The sequence below is a fragment of the Phoca vitulina genome, unplaced genomic scaffold (genome assembly GCF_004348235.1).
Source record: "Phoca vitulina isolate PV1807 unplaced genomic scaffold, GSC_HSeal_1.0 scaffold29, whole genome shotgun sequence".
Taxonomy (NCBI): Eukaryota; Metazoa; Chordata; class Mammalia; order Carnivora; family Phocidae; genus Phoca; species Phoca vitulina.
In genome coordinates, this window is record NW_022589732.1 from 11555637 (window position 1) to 11579936 (window position 24300).

The 24300-nt window shown below is 55.9% G+C and overlaps 1 protein-coding gene across 6 annotated transcripts in view; it reads left to right on the plus strand.

Annotated features, from left to right (window-relative positions):
* PALD1 (phosphatase domain containing paladin 1) overlaps positions 1 to 7958 on the plus strand; it is a 77865-nt gene extending 69907 nt beyond the window's left edge. For all 6 annotated transcript variants that reach the window (XM_032423706.1, XM_032423705.1, XM_032423704.1 and 3 more), the window contains 2 exons: positions 6137 to 6292; positions 7800 to 7958. In XM_032423706.1, the coding sequence (XP_032279597.1) occupies positions 6137 to 6292; positions 7800 to 7952 (309 nt within the window). In that variant the 3' untranslated portion in view covers positions 7953 to 7958. The remainder of the gene's footprint in view (positions 1 to 6136; positions 6293 to 7799) is intronic.
* Positions 7959 to 24300: the final 16342 nt, after the last annotated feature.

A 24300-nucleotide genomic window follows, 5' to 3' on the forward strand; every position in this document is an offset into this window, starting at 1 on the left:
ACCTTTTTGTTCTTTGTCCACATTGTTGGTCCGCCAGGAGAGGACACTCTTCTCCAGCCACACAAAAATGCCCTGAGTCTAGGTTGGAAGCCCCAAGTTCTAGCCTGGGCTCTGCTAGGAACTCCCTGCACTCCCCTGGGTGAATTGCTTTGGCCTGCCTGGGCCTCTCCTTTCCCATCTGTCACCTGGGGTCACCATTGCTTCTCTACCTGCCTGGAATGGTGGCGGTGAGCACAGCCTGGGTACAAGATGAAGTAGGGGTGGGGTATATAGGGTGCGGTGGGCAGGGGGGTTGGGACACCTGGCCAACTCACTAGCTTATGTGCAGGGCAGTGGGATCCCGAGGGCCATGTCTTGGCACCGCATCCCAGAGCCTGACCTAGGGGTAAACGACGTTTGTGGAATGAATGGTGCACCGAGAAGCCCGTGGTGCCAGGTTTAGTCCCTTCCTGCTTTGGAAGTACTGAGTAAAATGTGTTCTTTGGGGGCGCCTGGGTGGCTCAGTCGGTTAAGCATCTGCCTTCGGCTCAGGTCATGATCCCAGGGTCCTGGGATTGAGTCCCACATGGGGCTCTTTGCTCAGTGGGGAGCCTGCTTCTCCCTCTGTCCCTCCCCCTGCTCGTGCTCGCTCTCGCTCTCATGCTCTCTCTCAAATAAATAAATAAAATCTTAAAAAAAGAATGTTTTCTTTGGAAAACTGATTACTTGTCTATGGGCCAAGGGCCATTTTCTCTTTTTTGGGGACTAGGTAGAGAAAGCTTCCTTGTGCTCAAGGCCCCAGGACAGGCCTGAGGGGAGTTTGCAGAGACTCACAGAAAGCCCCTGGAAGTGGCTGACACTGCTTGGGGCCACTGTCTGCCGAGGAGTGGGTGGCACTGAGCTTTGAGAAGGATGATGGGGTCAGCGCTCTGGGACCTCGCCCCTTAGAGACTAGCCATCTTTGAGGACAGCAGAGGCCACCAGGCCTTCCATGCTCGTTCCTATTGAGTGGGTCAGGGAAAGGACAGCAGGCAGACTCCAGTAATGGGGGTGTCATCTGGCTTGGATTGACTCAGGCCCTGAGCCTGGCCTCGCTTTTTCTTGTTTCTCTCCTTGGGCTCTGTTTTCCCATGGCCTGGGCTGCGTCCAGCTCTCCATGCGACCCCGGCAGGTCAGTTCACCTCTTTGACCTCGGTCTCCCCTTCTGGAAAGCAGAAGTGTTGATCTAGGTAACCCCGGGCAGTCTGTGATGCAGGGCTTAATAAAAATGGGAGATAGAAGTATTCGTTGGTCCCCGATTCGGCAGACATTTCTCTTAGGATTCCTGAGTGCCAGGCACTGTGCTAGTTCTGGAGATGCCTCATGAACAGCACAGGGAAGTTCTGCCCTCATGGAACCCGCACTCCAGGGAGGGAGACACACAAGGAACAAGACACAAGTCAAAGTCACGTTGTATCAGGTCGTGATAATGTCTGTGGGGCTAGGGGGTTGCAGTTTTACATGGGGTCTGGCTCAGGAAGGGGCTTGATGAAAAGGTAGCGTTTGAACACAGACCTGAGGGGGGTGAGTGGGGGAGCCATGCCAACACCCAGACAGAGGGATACGGCAAGTGCAAAGGCCCTGAGGTGGGGGCTTCCTGGTATGTTTGAGGGGCAGGAGAGGAGGTCAGATGTTACGGGGGCAGGTGGGATGGGGCCTGCTCTGGGATCGCACAGATGATTACACAGACGTCGGCTTCTACTCTGAGTGCCAGCAGGGGCCTGTGCAGCGGGTTGAGCAGAGGTGCCCACTTAAGGTTCTAGCAGGCTCACTCTGGGGCTGTGTTGGGACTAGGCCGCAGAAGTGGGGGTGGGGGGGGGCCAGGGAGGCCAGTCAGCCGCTGTCACTGAGGTGAGGCAGTAAGGTGATAAGAGGCGAGCAGCAGCTGGGAGGATGCCCTGACTGGTTGGATGTGGGGCTGAGAAAGGGCGAAGTTAGGGAGGAAGGCCAGGTTTTGGCCTGAGCAGCAAGAAGGATAGACATTAAGATGCACAGACATGTGGACGGGCAGGTTTTGGGGGAGCTCAGGAGGTTCGCCTGGGACATGTTTTGTGAGTTGGAGAAGCTGGATCGATAACCTACCTGGAGCCCTCAAGCACGGCAGCGTGCTTGGAGTCTCCATTCAGCATGGAGTTTGGATCCCCGGGGGCGGAGGCGTGCATGTGGGGTCCCCAGTGTCCCGTCTGGACTCTAGATTCCAGATGGCATTGGAAGCATGAGACTGGCTGAGAGGGCCTGGGGAGTCAGTGCTCATCCACCAGCTGGGTGACTACTGCATGCCTAGTCTGTGTCCTGACCCTGACATTCAGCGGGGGGGGGGGGGGGGGGGGGGGGCAGGGAAGATGTAGACCTCATTCTAATCTGGTGCTTGCCCCCAGGCTTGTTTTCCAGACTGATCATTCCTTGGGGAGTAGAGGAGGCCGAGAAGAGGCTGGAGGCTGGAGCACTCAGAGCAGGCTTCAGGAGAGCAGGGGCTTAGCCTGGGCCTGGAGAGATAAGTGGAACAGGGCCAGGCCTGGTGGAGGGGAAGGGCTTTCCAGGCAGGAGGAAGGGAGGGGGTGGGTGGGGGCGTGGTGGGGTCAAGGTATAGAGGCAAACATGAGGCAGGGTGTGGTTGAGCTTGACGATGGCGAAAGGGCCCAGGGTGGTCAGACAGCTGGGCGTTTGGAATTTGTGTCCCAGCTGGGAACTCTGACATTGGGCAGTTACTTGGCCTTACCCAGCCTCATCTGCAAAATGGGTGTCCCTCTAGGAGACATTTTAGGATCTAACACTCTGCTCTGGATGTGACATGCTCAGCCTGGCATGTGGTGTGTGGTAGACCCTGGACATACCTGGGGAGGGGCATCAGCCCTGCCTTGGTGGGTCTCTTCCACGTGGCCCAGCAAAGGGAGGAGCTTCAAGAGGGCCACTGCTGGCAACACCAGGCCCACGTGGGTGCCGGCTGACCGCTGGCCTGAGAGAGCTGAAGTGCCCAGCGCCCTGGCCACCTTTCTTAGGCCTCTTCTATTTTAGGGCTCAGTCCCAATGGATGAGGAAGCCTTGTCCAGCTTCACCACAGCTAATGACAGCCTGGCCTCCCAGGCCATTTAAAAACAGCTCCACTATTTTTATCAACAGGAGGAGGCTGGCCTATCCTCCTCCCCAGACAGTGCCCACATAGGCTGATTTTAAGGAAACCAGGGCCTTGATAGCAAGATGGGTCATTGTCTCAAATCACAGACTATGATCACGCAAGATGTGCCCATGGAACCTTCTGGGGGGGTGTCAGGTGTCACCTTTACTTGCGGTCTGAATTTAGGGATAATTCTACCCTACGTTGCCAGTAGGGCTCAGAAGGAATCACCCAACCTCACCACCCTGAATAGTGCTCAGACGCAGTCCTCTCTGGTGTCTCTGGGAGCAGCAGGCCACTGTCCCTGTGGGAGCGGGGGCTTGGAGAAAACAGGGCTGAGGTGGCTGTGCCCGAGGGCCAGCCCCAGAACCGTGGGCTTTTCTTGCCCAAAGGATGTTTCCTGAGCACTCTCTAATTGAAAGTAGTTTAAAATGGTTCTTGTCTGGTGGAACTGTGGGTAATTTTCTCTCCTTCAAGAAGCTCCAGGGATGGAGACGGGGAAGGCAGTGGGAGGGATGGGGTGGGGAGTGCCCCGTGCCGGGCAGCATGGAATGATCCTCCTCCGGGAGAGCAGAGTGGTGGTGGTGGTGTATTGGTCATACTTTGTCTCTAGGTAAAATCGTGTTTGTTTTGTGTGTGTGTGTGTCTACTGCCTAATTTCTAAACAAAATTGCATTTTTTTTTTTTTTTTTGGGCACCTGGTTGGTTGATGCTTAAAACAAGAGGCACCCCGCTCTCCCCTGCTCCAGTCAGCTCCTGCAGCAGCCCCAGGGCCATTTCCACCCTCACCTCCGCCAGAAGCCCTCGGTGGCCCCTTTGTCTGTAGGTCAGGGCCTGGCTGGCCTTCCATACCCTATTCTGGGCGCCGGTCGCCCCACATTGCCTCCTCCTCTGCGCCCCCTTCCCTGTCATCTCCCTTGGATACACCTCACCCTCTGGCCCCTTTCCTCCCCTTCTCAGGGTACCTTTCTGCCCCCCCCCCACCTCAGATACTGCTGCCTCTTTGACGCCCTCCGTGGTCCGGCTGCCCCCCACCCTGTCTTGATCCCTTGGTCCGGCTGCTCTGCCGCTGCCCTCTCCCGCTGCCCCAGCCCACGAGGGTCGCTGCACGCGTCACCCTCGTGTTGGAGCTTTCTCTTCTGTGCTATGACTCGCTGTGGCCGTTCATGGTTTACAGGCGCTTCCTCGTACCTTACGTACCTGAGCAATCCTGCCTCCAGAAACCTGGGAGCTGAGAGTTTCAATGGCAGCACCGAGCCCAGAGCCGTGTCTCGCAGGGAGTCAGGGCAGTGGGTATGGGCCCCTCGCCCATCCGGGGCCCCATCCTCTCTCCACCTCCCGCCCCTGCCCCATCCCCAGTGCCCCAGAACTCCTTCCTACCGAGCGCTCACTCGACCCCGGGAAGGCTGTTAGCTGAGGCAGAAGTGAGAGGTGGGGGACCACAGGCCCTGCAGACGGGCCCACTCCAGCTCCTGGTTCTTGGGGCTAGGGGTCATGTCATGTCAGGGGCGGGGGCCCACCCTGGAGCCTTCCAGAGGAGACCCACTGGGCTGAGGTGTGCCGAGCAGGAAGGCTTTCAGCTGCGGCCCAGCTGTGCGGAGGCCGCCCTTCCTGGTTCCCGGGGGCCTGGGGCTGGCTGTGCCCTCCGAGGATGTTCCTGGCGCCTGAGGGGACGGCCCCTGGGCTCTGTCTTCTTCCTGGTGCACAGAGAGCTGCTGTGGGTCCGGATGGACACCTGGAGGGTGTGGGGTGAGGTATGGCCTTCCCTCTCCTGGGCTTCCCCTCCAGGGCGGGCTGCACGTCCGTGGTGGGTCACAGGAGCAACTCAGGCATGGTGGCAAGGACACCGTGCCACAGGGAAGCTGACTCTGTGTGCCTTGGGGTGCCCACCGATGCCCGCGCTGAGAAAGCCTCAAGAAGACCCCATTTAAGTCCCCTTCCTCCTGAGCATTAGCCTCCTGTGAGTCTTCCGTTCAGAGGTCACTCCTGCCCCTACACCTTCAGTGACTCCCCTGAGCTAAAGCCACGGGGCTCCACCCTGGCTGCAGAGAGTCCCCGGGGAGCTTCTCAGGATTGCGTAGGCCCGTGTCTCTCAGGCTCTGCTCTGATGGGTCTGGGCTGGGGCCCCGGCATCCGCCTGCCAGACTGGGAAGCTGGACTAGAGTAGAGCGTGGGCTTCCACAGTTGCTTGCCAGCCCAGTTCCCCTTCTTGTCCCTTCACACCCTCGATCCAGTCAGGCCAGCGCCTTCCGGGTCCCGCCTGCTGGGCCCCGTCCACACCTCTGTGCCGCCCCATGGGCTGCTGGCTCTCTCCACCCCAACCCTGCCGGCCCGCACGGCCCAGCCACATCCCACGCTCTCTGGGAAGCCTATCTCCAGTCATGTGGCGTGGCGGTTCCTTCTCCCCCCGGCACGTGGCCTGGTACCGTTCTTAGAAGGTGCTCAGGATGGCTTGTTAAAAGCACCGATGCCCCCCGACCCAACACACGCACCTCTTTCTCTCCTCAGCCTCTGTATCTTTCGTTGCCCCCAGCCCTGGTGGCCTTTCTAGGATCTATTCCAGCCTTGAGGAGGGTGGGGCCGAGGCCGGACGGCTGGATTCACCCCCTTCTGCCCCTGATCCGGAGCCATTTGAGAAATGGGCAAGGAGGTCCGTTAAGGACCAGTTGGGGTCAGAGGCCAAGATGCGGGTCCCCCTCCCAGGCAGAGACGCACTCACCTGCCTGGGAGCCACTGGAGGCCGCAGAGCCCAGGCCTCGGGGGCGGAGGGGAGGCCCTGCTGCGTCCACGGTCAGAGCCCCGATGGCTTAGCCTTGCCGTCCGTTGGCTTCCCGTGGAACCTGAGCCGGGGCCATGCCGTGGGCCTCGCTGTGCAAATCCCTCCCGTCCCAGCCCCGGTGCTGTGTGTCTGTGTGTGTCTGTGTGTCTGTGTGCGTGCTGTGTCCGTGCCTGGGGGTGGGGGGCGAGGCCCCGCTGGACTCTTCACCCTCTGCCGTCCTCCAGGCAAAAGCGGCCAAATCGGAGCCGGAGGCCGGGAGGTGTCTGCTGCGGGCCCTGCAGTACCTGGAGCGCTACGTGTACCTGGTGCTCTTCAACGCTTACCTCCACCTGGAGAAGGCGGGCTCCTGGCAGAGGCCCTTCAGCTCGTGGATGCGGCAGGTGAGAGGCCGCCCCGCGCGGCCCCCGCGGGCCCGGCAGCAGGCTCCCCCGTGGGCAGAGCTGTCCTTTGGCTCTACGGGAAGCTTCCAGGATCAGGATTGTGTCTCGTTCAGCACTGGGTGTCCGGCCCGGCGTCTGCATGTGGCCGGCCGTCGGGGGAAGTCGGAGGCATGAATCAGTGAGAAGGGGGGAGGTGTGGGGAACGGCACAGGGCAGTGTGCTGGGCCCGGCCCTGCTCTGGGCAGCCCCAGGGCTGAGGTGACCTGCGTGCTTCGTGCCCATTCTTGTGTTCCCTCCTCCCCTGTGCCCTGCGAGGGGCAGGACGGCGTGGTGGCCTGGCCCCTGCCACCTCCCAGCCGTGACCTGGGACAGGTGGGCCCTTCCCCCGAGCTGTCCTCAGCGTGAAGGCAGAGACCGTCTTGACGCTGTCCCTGGCACCTGAGGACGTCGTGGTGGGGATGCCACGAGATATGTCTGGTGCCGTGTGCTGGGCCCTGTGTGAGCCGAAGACAGCCTTAGGGGTGGTCCTTTCGAGGATGAGTGTCGAGTCAGGGGACCCAAGGCCACATTGGGGCCATCCTCTTGAGCAGGCCTGGACTTGGCTTCCTCTTTGGACCCCTGGGTGGGATGGAGGTCGTGGGGAACCTAGGACACTTCTGCTTGGGTTCTCCTTGGAGAGTGGACACTGGGAGAACCAGGGGCTGGGCGGGAGCTTGAACCAGCTGCAACTAGGTGGTGCATGTTGGGGGTTGTCTAGGAAGGAGAGAGCTGTTCCAGTCAGGAGTGTGGGCTCCCGCCTCAGGGGCCCTCTGGCCCTCCCTCCTGGGGATGCGTGGAGGGTGGGGGTGAAGGTTGCCTCTGGTCTGAGTGGAGCCTGCATCCTCCCCATCTCCTAAGATGGTGGAGAGAGAGGGGGGCTGGTCACTGAATGGGTTGTGTCTCCCAGGCCCTGGGCCACAGGGTTGCATGGAGAATGTCCAGGGAGGCCCCCCCCGCCCGCCTGAGGGGAGGCCTGTGGCAGACCTGCCTGGTCTACGGCCGGAACACACAGCCACAGGGTTGCTTGCTGGCTCCCACACGCACAGCGCCTTCTCTAGCCCTCCGTGGGGGCCCCGGCTGTAATGCCCATGAGCCACTGGGCCCGTGACCCCTAGTGTCTCAGTGCGAACATCAGGGCTGCATGGGCACAGGTGCTTGGCTTCCTGCGCCGCTCTCCTCTTCCTTACTATCTGCCGGGTGCTTTCTGGGTTTCTGGAGCCCTCCAGCATCATCCTGGGAGGTAGAGACAGTTGTCCCCATGATGAGGAAGCTGAAGCTCGTGGTAGTGAAAACGCAGACTTGCTCAGGTGGCTGAGCTGGTGGAAGGCAGCGCTGGGCCCCAGGCTCAGCTGTGTGATCCAGAGCCTGCCGAGGGGAGGAGGGCGTGGTGACGTGGAGGGGGCGGGTGGGCCTGGATGACCGCCTCTTTCCCTGGGACTACGGCCCCCGGCTCTGCTGTCTCCCCCAGGTGGCATCGAAGGCCGGAGTCTATGAGATCCTCAACCAGCTGGGCTTCCCCGAGCTCGAGAGCGGGCAGGAGCAGCCCTTCTCCAGGCTGCGCTGCCGGTGGCAGGAGCAGAGCCGCAGACCCGAGCCCTCCGCCGCTGGGGACTTCCTGTAGGATGGGCTCCCCCCCCCCCCGCCCCTGCCCCTGCCCGCCCCTGCCCCTGCCCCTACCCGCCCCCTCCTACAGGGCTCCATGCAGGCTGGGGATGCTCCAGGTGCTCTTCACGGGGAGTGGTCCTGAGGAACCCAGGCCCCAGGAGAGACTGGGGCGGGGTTGGGACCCTGTTTTAAAAAGAGCTTTTCTTAGGACGAGTAGTGCACAGTTACACTTGTGAACAACAGGTGCGCGTGCTTGCAGACCGCAGACGGCTTCCAGGGAGCTCGGTCCCCAAGTAGCCGAGCAAAGCTACTCGCTGCGGCCACGCGCACCCTCCTCGGCCACCTCACAGCGGTCCTGACAGCCTGGGGCGCGGAGCCGGTTCCCCGCTTGCTTTCTCTTGCTGCCCTCCCCGCTTGGCCTCTCCCCTATTGCTGCCTGAGCACTGCCCTGGGGCCCCCGGTCCCTGGGGAACAGACAGGGCTCTGGTGGATTTGTCACCTCAATGGCAGCTTCACCCAGTTTCCTTGCCTCTCGTGCCCCATCTCCAACCTGGAGACCCCGAGAAGTGCAACGGCGTGGCCTGCTGGGTCTGGGGGAGGCTCTGCCTCTCCTTCCTTCCCCTCCCCCTCCCCTGGGGCTGGTGGGACTGTGGAGGTCCCCAAGGAGCTAGAAGGGAGGAGTCCCTCTCGGGAGGAAGGAGCTTCTAGAAGATGGATGCAGCCCTATGGAAGAGGCCTGCCTCATTTCCCAGAGAGCCAGGGCGGGCAGTGCTGAGGAAGCCCAGGCTCCCAGCAGCTGGTCTTACCGCACTTTCCCCGCCCTGGCCGCCCAGGTGGCCCCAGGTCCCCCTCCGCTGCAGCAGGAGCCCCGAGGACCGCTGGGGGGCCCTGAGTGAACAGCGGAGCATGTGAGTGGGCTAAGGGGGGTTCCAGGCCATCCTGGCTGAGGACCCCTGAGCTTCCCTCCAGAGGGAGCAGAGGGGCCGAGGGTTGAGGAGCGGGAGGCCTCAGGAGCAGCTCTGTCCCCACCGTGGGAAGGCTGCTGGAAGGGCCGGCCCTGTGGAGGTGAGTCGTGCAGCTCTTCCTCTGGGGACCACGGTCCGCCGAAGCCCCGGGGGCTGACCAGTGTGGAGGCTGCCCCCCTGGGCCTGGCTCGTGGCAGCCTGGGAGCCCTCCCTGGTTGGACGCATGCCCTTCTGCAGAAAACCAGTGGACACGTCTCTGGTCTCAGGAGGAGAGGCCAGAGTTGTTCACATCTACCTAGTAGTGGAAAATATTTGGCCATCTTGGCTGAAATCTTCTGCAAAACTACTGTATGTCTGTTCACTACCTTTTCGGATTTGTTTTTGTTTTTATTTTTGCATGAATTAAAAAGTTTTCATTTCTTTGCAGACAAGGTCTAGATGAGGGGTCACAGATCAGGCTGAACTGGGAGGGATCCTCTGTGTTCTCACAGTTGACCCTGACTTTCAGCTGTGCTGGGACCACGGGCTGGTCACTTTGCCTCTCTGCCTCAGTTTCCCCATTTGTAAAATGGGAGAATAATACTTGCCTACCTACCTCACAGGGGTGTTGTGAGGACTCATTTGTGACTTTATTTTGTACAGAGCTTTTGAGCATTAAAAATGGCTAAATGTGAAGTGTGCCTGCCTGCTGATGTCTGTAGTATATTCTAGAACTGATGTGAGCTGTGGTCCTGGCTCCTTCAGAGTAGCGGTGGGTGGGCAAGGTGAGTTGAAAGCACCGATTCTTGGAGAAGGTAGGTTTTTCCAGACATCCCTCTCCTTCCTTCACATCCTTCATGCGTGACCATCTCACTTTGGATGCCTGGGGCTGTCATGCTGAGCCCCTCCTTGAAGAAAGCCGCACAATAGACTAATTCATGCTATAGTGTGAAGGACTGTTGTGTTCAGGGACATGGAGCAAAATGAAATTTCAGGGGTTATGACGGAGGACGGACTTCAGCCTCTACTTCCTTCTCTCACTCCCGCGGGCTTTGCTTGGCCCCTTCCGGCCCCCAAATACTGAGACACAATGGCATAGAGAGGTTGGCGTGTCAAGAGGCAGTGAGGAGAGTGAGGCAGAGGGCATAGATCCCAGTCTCCTCCCCATGCTCTCCCAGCGTTAGGGGAATGAGACCCTCTGGGTTGTATTTCCGAGGTCAGCTGGAACCCAGAACCCCATGGGCTAGGGGTGGTGGTCTTCTCAGCCTGGGAGGGAACGCCTCCTGGGGTTATTCCCAGCACGGCAGAGTCCAAGGATGCTCCCTGTGGCTTCTGAATGTGAATGTAGAGACATGCGTAGTGGTGTGTGTGTGTGCACGCACGCACACGTGGGCAGTTCTCGGCCTGGGGATACGCAGGAGTGGATGGTGTGTTCACGGGTGTGTCCCCTCAGGCTCCCTGGGCCTGACCCGCCTGTGGCAGGGCATCTGGCAGTTACGTGGACAGTGCTGGCTCCCAGGTCAGCAGCCCCTCTGGTGCAGGGCGTCTGAAGACTCTGTTTGCTGAGTGAAGACACGCGAAACCTTCGAACAGCCCCTGACGCATTGTAAGCGTGAGGTCAGTTTTAGCCAACTTCGCAAAGTCTCTCCGCCAGTCCTTTTGGGGTGCTCAGGAGTAGTCCCTCACTTATCCCATGTCTGGTCATCGCTGTGGGGGCATCCCTGTGCCTTCCAGAACTTCAGACATCATGGAGGCTTTCCCGCACTCAAGTGCCCAGGCTGGGAGGTGTCATTTGGGTTAGGGCCTGGGGTCTGCGTTTACTTGCAGTCGAGGAGCCCGACGAGGTCACTTGGTTGAGCTGCCACCCTATTTTCCCACTGCCCCCTGGGGGCCTGGCACCTAGGCCAGCGGCCTCGATATGCCTGGCTCCCGCTCCCGTACCCTGCGTTCTTTCCCAAAGGCTTCTGGGTCTTTTGGGGGTCCTGCCACGCCAATTTGCCCCTGTGCCCAAACCAGACGAGCCTTTGCTGGGACCCTGCCTGCCTTAGGGGTGTACGTGTGGGTGTTAATGAGCACGTGCGGGCTTCTGTATATAAGGGTGACTGTGGAAGGTGGAGAAGCCTGTATGTGGGCTGTGGGCAGTGATTCAACAGTCACACATGGGGCTGTGACAGGGACAGCCCCACCTTCCAGAGCCTGTGGTATTTCTGGGAAGAGAATGAACGAGTCATTCGCACTGGGTATGGCGAGAACTGGGATGCCGCGGGCTGCCCGTAGATAGGAGCAGTGAGGTCGGATACCAGGTCCAGAGTTCAGCCTGGGGCCCTGGCTTCCATTACTCCCTTCTGATGGAGCTTCTAGAACAAGGAAACACTGAGGGTGTGGACCCTGGGGGCATGGAGCCCAGGGACATGCTGGGCCTGGAGTCAGAACACCTCACCCTTGGACCCCCAGGGCTCAAATGATCTGAGTTCTTCCTGACCCCGCTTACCCTCCCGGCCTTGACCAGACTCCAGGAATTGGTCATATTGAAGGGGGACCCCCAGAGGGGCTTTGTCTTCTCTGCTCGTCCCAAGAACCAGTTTAGGATGAGCTGGAAAAATGGAGCGCCCACCCAGATGTTGCCTGATAGATCTTCCCGCCGTGTCCAGTCCGGGGACCCCCAGCTTCTCCTGCAGAACCAGCACTGTTAGATCTTTACCTTGGCTTTTCCTTACAAAAGGCTGCTTATCTTTTATTCCCATGTGAAGTGTGCCTGCCTGCTGATGTCTGTAGTATATTCTAGAACTGATGTGAGCTGTGGTCCTGGCTCCTTCAGAGTAGCGGTGGGTGGGCAAGGTGAGTTGAAAGCACCGATTCTTGGAGAAGGTAGGTTTTTCCAGACATCCCTCTCCTTCCTTCATATCCTTCATGCGTGACCATCTCACTTTGGATGCCTGGGGCTGTCATGCTGAGCCCCTCCTTGAAGAAAGCCGCACAATAGGCTAATTCATGCTATAGTGTGAAGGACTGTTGTGTTCAGGGACATGGAGCAAAATGAAATTTCGGGGGTTATGACCCATAATGATCAGCAGCTCGTTATGAAAATTCAACCAGTATCCTCACCGCGCCCAGCTCCCACCCCCACTCCCACCCTCTGGCTAGAGAAGGCACCCGTGTCGCTAGAGAAGCCCATGACGGCTGGGCCTTTCTCCTGCCGGTGCTGTCCCTGGCTGTGGCATTCGCTGCCCATTGGTCTGGCCCCAGCTGAGACGCACAGCCCTCTCTGCTCCGGCGGCAAGAATGGTTTCAGCATGCGTACCCTGGCCGTTGAGATCGTGGGTGACTCACCTCGTCTGAGTCTCCAGTTCCTCAACTGTAAAGGAGATGAAAATACTTATTTTGTAGGGAAAGATCAAAGTTAAGGTAGGGTGCCCAGTGCCGTGCCTTACTTTTGGCAGGAATTCCCGCAGGAATCGTCTTTGTTCTGATGAGTTTGTTATTCTAAGACCCGGAGCAAAGGAGTCCAGCGGAGGTGTCCCCAAAGTAGTGATGGGGACACTGGAGGCTCCCTGAAAGTCAGGGAAGCTTGAGCCAGTAGGCGAGTAATGGCAGGGAGTTGGAGGCCAGGGGTTCCGGAGGCCAGGGGGTCCGGGAGGCAGAGCTCATCCACGTCTCCTTCCCTCCTGGAGGAGCCAGTATGAGGGACGAAGGCACTGCTCAGTGTCTCACGCAGCTGTTCTCTTAGGAAAGCCATGCTGACTTCTCTAACACCCAGAGCAGGTGCAGGGCAGCCGGCGTGAGGGTGGTGGGTAGCAGGCCAGGGAGAGGCCTTGGGAAGGGCTGACTTGGTGGTGTCCCAGAGGAAGGCAGCAGCGGCAGAGCCCTGGGGAGCCGACTGGAGAGCGATTAAGTTTGTTGCAGTTGGATTAGGGCAGACAACCCGGCTTCCAGAAAATTTCCCTGCCTCTGGGTGGCCCGGGAGAGAGCTGTGTTGGGTCAGGAAGCTTCAGGGGCCATAGAGCTGGGCACTTCCTGCCCACTGCAGTGTCTCTCCCCACTGGCAGCTTAGCGTGGGTCTTCCCCCCCCCCCCCCGTGCTCGGCCCCAGAGCTCCTCAAGCCACATGGCCGTGGGGGGCCCTTCCTTCCCTCTCTCTCTTTCCCCAACTACCAGCCCGCATCATGGTCTGAAGGCCCTCCCTGCCTTCTGTCTCCTCCCCCTTCCTCCTTCATGGGGTTCCCCAAATAAATCTCTCATACATCTAATCCCATCTTGGTGTCCATCACTCTGAGGACCTGGACGACACCCCCTCAATCTTGTCTTGGCCTCTCTGAGCAGCTACTTTGTCCTGCTTCCTGGGGAAGGTCAACCTTCTCTGGCACTGCTCGGGGTAGAATGACCCCCTGTCTCCAACTTCACCTGTTCTTCATTGCCCTGCCCTCTGTCTCAAGGGAGGCGCCGCTGGTCCTGTGGACTGTGGACTGCAGCCAGGACACCGTTGTTCACGTTTACCTGTGGATAGAGGGGTGGAAAAGACAGGAGGACAGAAGGAGTTGATGCCCCCAAATGTGCATATGGTGGTGCGAACCTCTGATTCTTTTCTAAATAAAGGGAATCCCCATTTTCAAGGTCTTTGAACCGCACCTCCAGTGTGTGCTCTAGAAACGTCCTCCTTGCAGTCCCGAAGAGCAGTTCATGCCTGAGTGTGCTCTTCTCTCTAGCCAGCATTGCCTGTTACATTTTTAAAAAGTTCTTGCCATTTTGTGGCTCAAAATAGATCTCATACTTGTTTAATTTTGTATTTCTTTGAAATTGATAGTAAGGTTGAACTTTATTTCATGTTTATTGGCCATTTGTATTTTCTCTTTTATGAATTGTCTGTGTGTTCTTTGCTGACTTTTTCTTTGGGGGGTTTGTCTTTTCCTTCTTGATTTGTAAAGATGGTAACGCTTGCTTTCCCATGTATGTTGCATTATTTTTAGCTTTAAAATGTCATCAGACACACACGTTCCCTTAGAGCCTGTCCTCTCCATCCTTCTTTTTTTTTTTTTAATTTTATTATGTTATGTTAGTCACCATACAATACATCATTAGTTTTTGATGTAGTGATCCACGATCCATTGTTTTTGTATAACACCCAGTGCTCCATGCAGTACGTGTCCTCCTTAATACCCATCACCAGGCTAACCCATCCCCCCTCCCCCCTCCCCTCTAAAACCCTGTTTGTTTCTCAGAGTCCATAGTCTCTCATGGTTCCTCTCTCCCTCCGATTTCCCTCCCTTCATTTTTCCCTTCCTTCTCCTAATGTCCTCCATGCTATTCCTTATGTTCCACAAGTAAGTGAAACCATATGATAATTGACTTTCTCTGCTTATTTCACTTAGCATAATCTCCTCCAGTCCCATCCATGTTGATATAAAAGTTGGGTATTCATCCTTTCTGATGGCTGAGTAATATTCCATTGTATATATGGACCACATCTTCTTTATCCATTCATCTGTTGAAGGGCATCTCGGCTCTTTCCACAGTTTGGCTGTTGCGGACATTGCTGCTATGAACATTGGGGTGCATATGGCCCTTCTTTTCACTACATCTGTGTCTTTGGGGTAAATACCCAGTAGTGCAATTGCTGGGTCATAGGGTAGCTCTATTTTTAATTTTTTGAGGAACTACCACACTGTTTTCCAAAGTGGCTGTACCAACTTGCATTCCCACCAACAGTGTAAGAGGGTTCCCCTTTCTCCATCCTTCTATGCCCTCAGTCCACACTGTAGCCAAGTGGTTCTCAGATCAATAACCTGTGCTTATTTTATTATGTTCCGTATGAGAGTACTTACTTTGTCAGGTGCTGTATTTAGCTTTGTTTATTGTCCTCATCCCATTCAACATCCCAACAATACCACAGGGTAGTATTATGACCCCCATTTTATAGATAGGGACACTGAGGCCCGGAGAGTGATTCCAAGCCCTTGTTCATTTCAGAGGTGGGTGTTGGAGCCAGCAATATTGGGGATCCTCTTTGCTACTGGAATCCTCTTTGACATTTTCAAGGTTTAGAATCCTTCTGGAGGGGTGCCTGGGTGGCTCAGTCATTAAGCATCTGCCTTCGGCTCAGGTCATGATCCCAGGGTCCTGGGATCGAGTCCCACATCGGGCTCCCTGCTCCGCGGGAGGCCTGCTTCTCCCCCTCCCACTCCCCCTCTTCCTTCTCTCTCTGTGTCTCTCTCTGTCAAATAAATAAATAAAATCTTAAAAAAAAAAAAAAAGAATCCTTCTGGAAGAGTGCCCTAGCTCTCTCTGCTTGGGTGGAGGGGGGGCTGAGGGGGACGGAATGATTTCTTTGAAAACCCTCCCTCAAGGTCTTGTGGTTCTCGGACTCGATGCTATTCAAACCCCTACGTGCTTTCAGGAGGTTCCCCTCAATACCCACAAGAAATGCTTGTTTCCCATGAGTCATAGTGACAGATTTTCTAAGACCTGGGCCTTTCAAATTTGACTTCATACCTCCTCTTAGTGGATTCTTTCCTTTTCCTACCATCTACTCACGTCACCCATGCACAAAGCCTATGGGACAGCGTGTCTATGCACTCCCAAAGTAACTGTCATTCTTGTCATTCTTTCTTTGAACTAAATGAGGCTGTCTTCTGGGCTGAATTAAACACCAACGGTTTATAACAATACCCACTTCCCCCTTCTCACTCTGACATTTGAGGTCACCAGTCTTCTTAACTTTTTCCAATCTGATAAGGAAAAAAAATGTCTTATTTTTATCTTAATATGACTTTTCCAATTACTACTGAGATGGAACATCTTTTCATATGTTTATTGGCCCTTTGGATTTATTCTCTTATGGGTTTATTTTTCTACCAGCTTGTCTTTCTTAAATTAATAGGCATAAATGTTTAATACAATCTGTTTAATTCTTAGATAGGTAGATAGATATACAGCCAATTCTTTCATCCAGTCTCTCTGGTCTTATAACTATTTTATTTTATTTATTTATTTATTTAAAAAATATTTTATTTATTCATTTGAGAGAGAGCATGAGAGAGCATAAGCCAGGGGGAGGGAGAAGCAGACTCCCTGCTGAGCAGGGAGCCTGATGTGGGACTCGATCCCAGGACCATGAGATCATGCCCTGAGCCGAAGGCAGGCGCCCCTGGGCATAAACTTTCATTTCTTTTGCTAGATACCTAGGGGGAGAGTGACTTACACATGAGGTGTATGTTGAACTGTTTAAGAAATTGCCAAGCTCTTTTCCAAACAGCGTGAGGGTTCCAGTGTCTCTACGTCTTTACCAACACTTGGTATTGTCAGTCTCTAACTTTAGCCATTCTGATAAGTATGTAGTGGGTCTGTTCCAACCCCCACCCCCAGTCACATTTTATATGTTTCAGATTTACATTTCATTCTTTTTTTTGGTTGAATAAGCCTCATCTCTTTGAAGATCTTCTTATTTGAGGGCCGACTTGGTTAGCCCTGTTTCCTTGGACGTTAGTTCTTTAGTGAGTGGGGGGCTTGTCTTTCATGTTGTTGGTTTTCCTCCGTGGTTGGTGAGTTTGGGTTGTGCACTCATCTTGGTCTTGAGATTTCAGACTATCCTGTTTGTAAGGTCTGTGCCTCCTTGGTGCAGGCTGAGCTGGCAGCTCGGGGGGAGGGATGGGACATGCTGATGCCCGCGTGGGCCAGCGGCTGACCTTCTGGCAGGGCTGCCCCCTTGTGCCAGGTGTATATCGGCCCCAGGGTGCTGCCCGAAGTGCCCCCCTCCCTGCTGTACTGAGGGCACCCTCCACTGCTACCTTGACTTGACCCAGGCTCCTTCGGGGGCCCAGGGAGAGTCAGACTCTCCAGCTGCCTCTGCTGGAATGTTCCAAGCCATGCCACGATGGGGGCCCAGGCTTCCTCCTGCTCCCTGGCTTGGCATCTCTGAGCCAAAGCTTCCTGAAGGCGGGTTCCTCCTCTCACAGAGGGCGTTTACCTACATGGCTTGTGGGCTGCCAACCCCCCTGCCCGGCCCATCCCACTGGTCTTCTGTCTTTCAGGGACTCATCACAGTTTCCGACCTCTTCTTCAGAACTGGCATAGAATTTTAAAGCTGTACACTTTTTATGATATTTGAAGGACTTTGGGTTGGAAAAGGGAAATCAGAGCATATCTTTAGTCTTAATTTTTAAGATTTTTAAAATTTATTTGAGAGAGAGAGCGAGTACAAGCAGGGGGAGGGGCAGAGGGAGAAGCAGACTCCCCGCTGGGCAGGGAGCCCAATGCAGGGCTGGATCCCAGGACCCTGGGATCATGACCTGAGTCGAAGGCAGACACTCAACTGACTGAGCCACCCAGGTGCCCCTAATCTTAATTTTTACATACAAATAGTTTACACTATGTGCCGGGCCCTGCGGCAGTTAGGGTCCCGGCAGAGAATGAACGGCAGCCTTAGCTTGGATTGTGATGAGAACCGAATGTGAGGACCATTTGCAGAGGCGTGGGCCGGGTGAAGGGGACCAGCTAGGACTGGTGAGGCGCCCAGGAGCTAGTACAGGGGTGAGTGGTAACCACCCTGGACCCGAAGGAGCAAGGGGCAGCATAGCCCTCCCTGAGCCCACTACACGTATCTTCAGGGGACGTTGGGGGCCATCTGCCAGGAACTGAGTTGTTGGAACAGCCATGACCCGAGCGACATCATGGAGCGCAGGGCTGGTGGAGGCAGGGGAGAGGCCCAACCTCTCTCTCCTCTCATCCGCTGATCTGTCCGTGCCCCCCTTTGACTGGAGAAGGTCCCAGCACCATGGTCTAGGGGACCAGGGTCCAGAGATGGGGAGTGGGGGGAGAGAGGAGCAGGGAATAACCAGCACAGCCCTCTTCCAGGCCTTGTGTGGACACCACCCATCCAGTAGCTCCACGACAGTTCAAGGAGGACACCGGGCATCTTGGGTCTAGTGACTCTGTGCTCGTTCACACCTCCAGAATTCACCTCCGCCCTTCCCTCGGCCTGGTGCGCCTTCTCTCTTTTCTCTAGCCCCTTGTGTGGCCTCCACAGGCCGCTGGCTTCGGGTCTCTGCCGCCAGGCAGCTTGAAGGCCCACGGGCACCTGCAGAAAGGGTTCTGGCTTCTCGAGCCATGATTCTCCCTGACATTTCATTGTGGCAAATTCAAACCTACAGGAAAGGTGAAAGAACTGTCTAGAGAACATCCATGTTTCCCCGCGCCCACTTCCCAAACGCACTTGTACGCTATTGTGCATGCGCTGGTCTCTATCCTCCGCTAACACGCGAACTGCTTCAGGGAAGGGCCGCGTGAGATTGGGCTCCTGTCCCCGCGGTCTGGAAGGGCTCGGCACACGGACGGTGACCAGCAGCGTCTGATGCTTCAGGACTTCGCAGAGCGTTTGGTGTTCGTGAGGCAAGGTAGAAGGGGACGGTCACTGATGGGATGCTTGTGGTGACTTCCACACGTCAGATCAGGGCGCTGTGCGCAATCTTTCGCCAAAGCCTCGCAGGTCAGGTGAGGCAGGGGTTTCCGTTTTTAATTTGCAGACTAAGAGAGGTTTCACCATTTGTCCAAGGCTCCACGTGCATCCCCGAGGGAGCTGGGACTGAGGTCATCAAGCTGCCCTGAGTGTCTGCTGGTAACAGTGGACTGCTGCTTCCTCCACAGACTGGAGGCTACCTGGGGCTGGGGACCGTGGCTCATGTGTTTCCAGTTATCCAGGACCTGGCAAGTCGCAGGTGTAGGAACTCTTCTTTTTGAAAGAAAGAATGAATAAAACTTACTGGAAATCCCTTCACTACTGGAATATGGTCTCTGAGGGAGCTTGTACTTCACAACGGACCTCTTCACGTAGCAGATGGGGGATCCGAGGCTGGAGGGCCATGCCTTAGCCAAGGTCATGCAGGGAGCCAAGGCAGAGCCAGCACGCTGACTCCCTGCCCAGGGTTCTTTCTTTGCCCTTCTTTTCCAGATCCACTGGAGCATCTAGATTGATACCAATCACTAACCCACAGCCTGAAGCCCCAAAGAAACCGCATTTCCTAAGAACCTCCCTGAGTCTGTGGGTGTCTAAGCAGGCACGTGCTGATGGGACTTTCCTCCTTTCTCCTTCACTGAGAGTTTCAGGGCTTCCGAGGTTTGAGGTTGCATGTAAAAGTGTGTTTATACACTTTTCTCAGGAGAGGGTCCAGAGTTTACATCAGGCTCTCAAAGCAAACACAAAAACTGTGACCCCCCAAAATGTGGGGGGCCTCCCTTTTGTGTTCTCTCCACTGGTTCCCCAACATTTTGATTGCAGAGACAATAGAATTTTCAAAAGAATATGAGGATGCAAAATTTTGCAAAGCCCATTAAAAAGAAATTCACCACTGTCACAACACTATCATATCATAAAAGGACATTTTAACCTCCCAAACCAAGGACAAATTCTCGGGGTGCGGCATAGTGACAGGTCTTCAAGTAGATAAAGGGGCAGCTGTAACACGCTGTCTCTGTCCTTATTTTGCTCCTTTGTCCTCAACGGAAAATGTCAGTGTGGACCTGCCTTTGGAAGCCTTGCTCTGCACCTTCTACGCAGAGAAGCATCTGCTTAGAGCTTGTGTCCTAGAAGCTGCAGACGGTTCTGAAAAGCACCTGCCCGAGCTGGCTGGGCACAGGCTCTGCTGGGTTCCTGGGTGGTGTTTCCTGCACGGCGGGTGCCAGCGGTGCTCTCCTGGGCTTTCCAGATGGGCACGAACACAGGTGTGTTTATGACTTTCACAGAGGGAGGTTATGTCCTTGTCCCTGGGGCGCAATTTCCTCTCAAGGGTTTTGAGAGAGAATCTGAAGAATGCAGGCTCCCAGCGGCTAAAGCAACCTGCTGCCCCTCACCTTCTTGGAAGGGCAAGCCTGGTGGGGGAGGGGGGCATGAAAGCGCAGGGGGAGGAGGTGCTGGCCATGCGTGATGAGCCCCCCTTCCGGTTGCCTGGGTCCCTCCCTCCCTCCTGCGCGAGGCTGCCGCAGTCTAGACAGGCCCTTGTCCCTCCTGCCTCGGATTCCCAGTCAGGCCAGCGTCAGCACACTGGCTGGCGGTCTCCCCCGCTGGGCCCCTTCTCTCCTTGGCTGAGAACAAGCAGGGGGACCTGGCTTTACACAGAGATTTTTCTAGGGAAGATTTGCTGAAGAGGAAAGTTGCCCCCCCCCCACCTGCCCCAGGAGCGGGTCCTTATGTCTCCGTAAGTGGGCAGAGTCTCCATGAGTGAGTCCTGAGCCAATGGGCACTATTGGGCACCGAATATTACCTGATACATTGCCCCAGGCTCCGTTTCTGCATCTCTAAAATGGAGTGCATAACGCTCCCCTGCCCTCGAGACCCTCTTTGAGCTCCCCAGCTGTCTGTGGAATCAGCAGCAGGACAGGCCCCCACCCACGAGCAGGGCCCCTTTCCGATGCTGCTGTACGTGGTGTGTTTGTAGCTGCTCCCACGTGAGGTCCTTTCCAGCCGAAGCACACGTGTGATTTAGCTGTTAGTCTGGCCAGGTGACGCATGAGCGGCTGGGTACTTGCCAGAGAAGGCAGTTGCTCAAGGTCACTTAGCAAGTAAGGGCAGAGCCCACCACACACATCTGGTCTGGGAGGGCTTGGGGAATGCTCTTCGCTCCCGATGGCAAGGATAAGGGGCCCCTTTGCCCAGTCTTGTTAGTACGACGAAGACAATAAATGTTTTTTAGAAATAGGTGGGGGACATAATTAGGGAAGAAACGACCAGATGGTCTATATCACTGAAGCTTTTCAAGGAAAGCCCTAGTATCATTTTCAGAGATGCTACGGATGCTAGCCAAGAATAAGCTCCCGTGTGCCCGGGCTGGGTCCCCGCAGCACCTGCTTCACTGGTAGGTACCAGATCGGAATCACAAGGTGTTACTCAGACTTTATAAGCTAATTTGCACGGTTTGCTTAATAAGCACATTTGCACGGTTTAAATGGTTTCCAAAGGACTTGAAAGCACTGTGGGTTCTTAACAAAGTTCTAGAATTCCCTGCCATCTCGTTTGCTCTGTGAATTGGTTCTGCAAACCGTATTTTTGTTTTGTTTTTTGAAATCACGAACAGATGTTTATGTTTAGACTGCTGGCTCCAGTTAAACATAGGCTTTTCTACTTCTCTGTCCAGCTTTGCTCTTTCAGGGGTGGGAAGGGGGTTTCTGGCCAGGCTGGAGTCCTGTCCCCGGGGCCCTCCCCTGAGCTGCCTCCAGCGACTGGCTGCTTCCTTTCCAGTCTCCTGTGGGGGATCGGGCGGCCATCCGGAAGGAAGGGAGTGGGCTTCCCGGGCCAGTCTGCAAGGCCTCGAACCAGCCCTCGTCCTGTCCTGCCTACGGGGTCCCTGCCTACTGGCGGAGGAGGTCAAAGTGACAGAGAGAAGGAGGGTCTGCATGCCCAGCACTGGGCCCCACCCAGAGAGATGCTCGGCAAATGCATGCTCCCTGCTTTTCCTTCAAGCTTCCTGGAATTCCCAATCCAGCCTTCCCTACCCTCTTCTGGTCCAGAGGGTATGGCTCAGGGAGGGCCCCTAGTTCTAGCCCCTGGAGAGTGCTGTGTAGCCTGTAGGAATCATTTACAAATGCCAAGGAGAGCAGAGGGGGTGACCAGGGTCTTAGAGAACCTTGCAGTGCAGGATGGACCAGGGCGGAGGGAATGGGGAGCCAGAGGGAAAGCCAGAACCGATGGGAGCAAAGGAGAGATTTAGGGTGGTGGGCACCGCCTCAGGTCTGCAGCAGCCGAGGGGCTGATGCCCAGGGAAGGCAGACTGGGAGGGTAGGCCTGGGGGCAGGTGCAGGACATGTACTCTGGACCACTGGCAGCACCGTCCCTGGTTCGAATCTCACCCTTCCCAGCATCGTGGACAAGTTACCACACCTTCCTTAGCCTCAGTTTCCTTCTCTGTGAAGTGGGGCTCTTAGGAAAACAAAATAATATAATGCATATTTACACAGGGCCTGCCCCACAGCGGGCACTTGAGACATGGTACGTGAAGGTAAAAACAGAAACCCCTAGAGTCCCATCCGCACCTTGGCATCTCACTAGGCGTTTGTACCTCTATGCACCTGTGCCTGAGGACAGGGGCACCTTGGCTGGCTCTGGTGGGTCCCTTTCTCCAAATATATCAGCTCCCCACGCTACCAGGGGGCAGTGGGGAGCCTGCTTCTCCCAGAAGGTAAGGATGGAGGACCTCACGGCATTTCCTCCAGCCCAGCTCAGGTGCAGCATTCCTTGCCTGCTTTCTCAGGAGCTGGGCTCCATGCTCGCTGTCTCAGCCACCCCCCTGCTCATAGTCCTTTGGGGGCAGAGATGCACGTCAACAGGGATTCACTCACCAGTGTTTATTGAGTACGTGCTATATGCCAGGTGCGTGCGAGGGGCTGTGGAACCCATAAGACAGAGCGACTTAGCATACTAGGCAAGAGAATCTCGCCACCCAGGAACAGGTGCCCACCCATTCAGCTTTCTCCCCCTGCCCCTGCCCGGTGGGCCCTGTGCTCTGTAGGGGGGAGGCGGAGTGGTGGGCAAAGCTGGGCCCTTGGCCCCTAGGAAAGCTTGGAGTTGCCGTGGTCCTGCCATGAGTGTGAGGATGGTCTCCCTGTGGCTGGACAGCTGAGCTGGATCTGGGTCCAAGTCCTGATTTGAACACAGGAAGGTGAGGGCAGAGAGTGGCGAAGAAGCTAGTGGCAGGGCTGTGGGAACAATGTGGTGGTTTCTCAAAAGGTTAAACATAGAACAACCGTGTGACCCAGCAATCCCACCCCTCGGTATGTATCAAAAGAAGTGAAAACAGGGACTCAAACAGATACTTGTACCCCACTGTTCATAGCAGTTTTGTTCACAACAGTCAAAAAGTGGAAACTACCCAAGTGTCCGTGGCCTGATGACTGGATAAACAAAATGATACATACATAGGATGGAATATCATTCAGCTATAAAAGGAACGAAGTCCTGACACGTGCTGTAATTTGGGTGGATCGTGGAAACACTGTGCTTAGCAAGAGAAGCCAGGCACAGAAGACAAACTCTGTAGGATCCCGTTTGTACGAGGCCCCTAGAACAGGCAAATTCGTAGAGACAGAAAGTAGACTAGGGGTTACAGAGGCTGGGGGGAGGATGGAGAGGGAGTTACTGTTCGCTGGGTACAGAGTTTTTGTTGGAGATACTGGAAAATTTCCAAGCGTAAAGAGGGGTGAGGCTTACACAACATTGGGAATGTATTTAAAGCCACTGAACTGTGTGCACTTACAAATGGTTAAAGTGATAAATATGCTAGGTATATTTTATGACATTTCTAAAAAGCGAGCGGCGGCATAGAGAGATTCCTCCCCCTGCGAGCAGCCCCCTAAAGTGGGTCCCCTTCAGCCGCTCTGAGGCATGGAGATGGTCCTGAAGACTAGGAGGGGGAGTGCAAACTGGGCTCTCAACATCTGGGCAGTCCGACGGTGGCACGAGCGGAGAAGGTTCGGAACGAAGTGGGGGAAGGCCCTCCGCTTTCTGGGAGACGTCATTTCTAAAGTGGGGATAAGTCCACCCCCCTCCTAGGCTGCTGGGCAGATTAAATGCTTCAGCACAGGTCTGCTCCTTCGAACACTACAGTAAGTGTTGCAGAAATGCTGTCTGTTAGCGTTTCCTCTGTGGTGTTGGCGAGGGGGAAAGAATGGAAGGGAAGAGGCAAGGAAGGGCAGCAAGTCTCTCAATTCCTCCGGCTTGGAGAAATGCTTTACAGAATGAAATCACACCAAGTCCCCCATTCCTGTGGGAGAGGGGCAGGCGCAGATGGCACCATGTCCCTGCTGCATCGTGGCCTCAGCTGGCGGCAGCGGGACCTTGGGCAAAGGTCCCCGGTCCCAGAGGGGCCGATTCCTGTGAATACAGACAAAAGGGAGGGGACAAAGACATGTTCTGGGGCGGGGGAGGGGGGGTGGTCAGCCTCATTGCAGGATGGTTGAGTCTCACAGGGAGTTTGGGTTTCCCAGGGGAAAAGCCAGTGTCCTGCCAGCGAGCTGACGTCACTGCCCTTTTAAGAGGAAGCTGGGAACCAGCTGTTGTGCAGATTCTTGGTGAGGCCAGATGTGCAGTGGGAGCCCCACGGCACACAGATTCCAAGACAGCCCACAAAACAACAGCAGCTGTTGGGGGTCTGGCGGGCTGGGTTGTGTGTCTGGGCCTTTGGAAAGAGGAAGGCAAGTGGGGCCGGGCTTCTTCCAAGCATGGGGGAGGTGGTGCTCAGGGGGTGTTCCCCGGGGGCACTGCGGGTGTTGGGTCCATCCGGCCATGCCCACTGAGGGCCAAGGCCCAGCCGCTCCCAGCGGGAAAGCGGTGCAGAAATCAGGGTTCTAGCCCCTGTTTTATAGCTGGGAACCACGAGATCTGCAGGGGAGGGGGTTGCATGATTGCAGTGTACTACAGAGAACTAATTGAGGTTGAGACTCA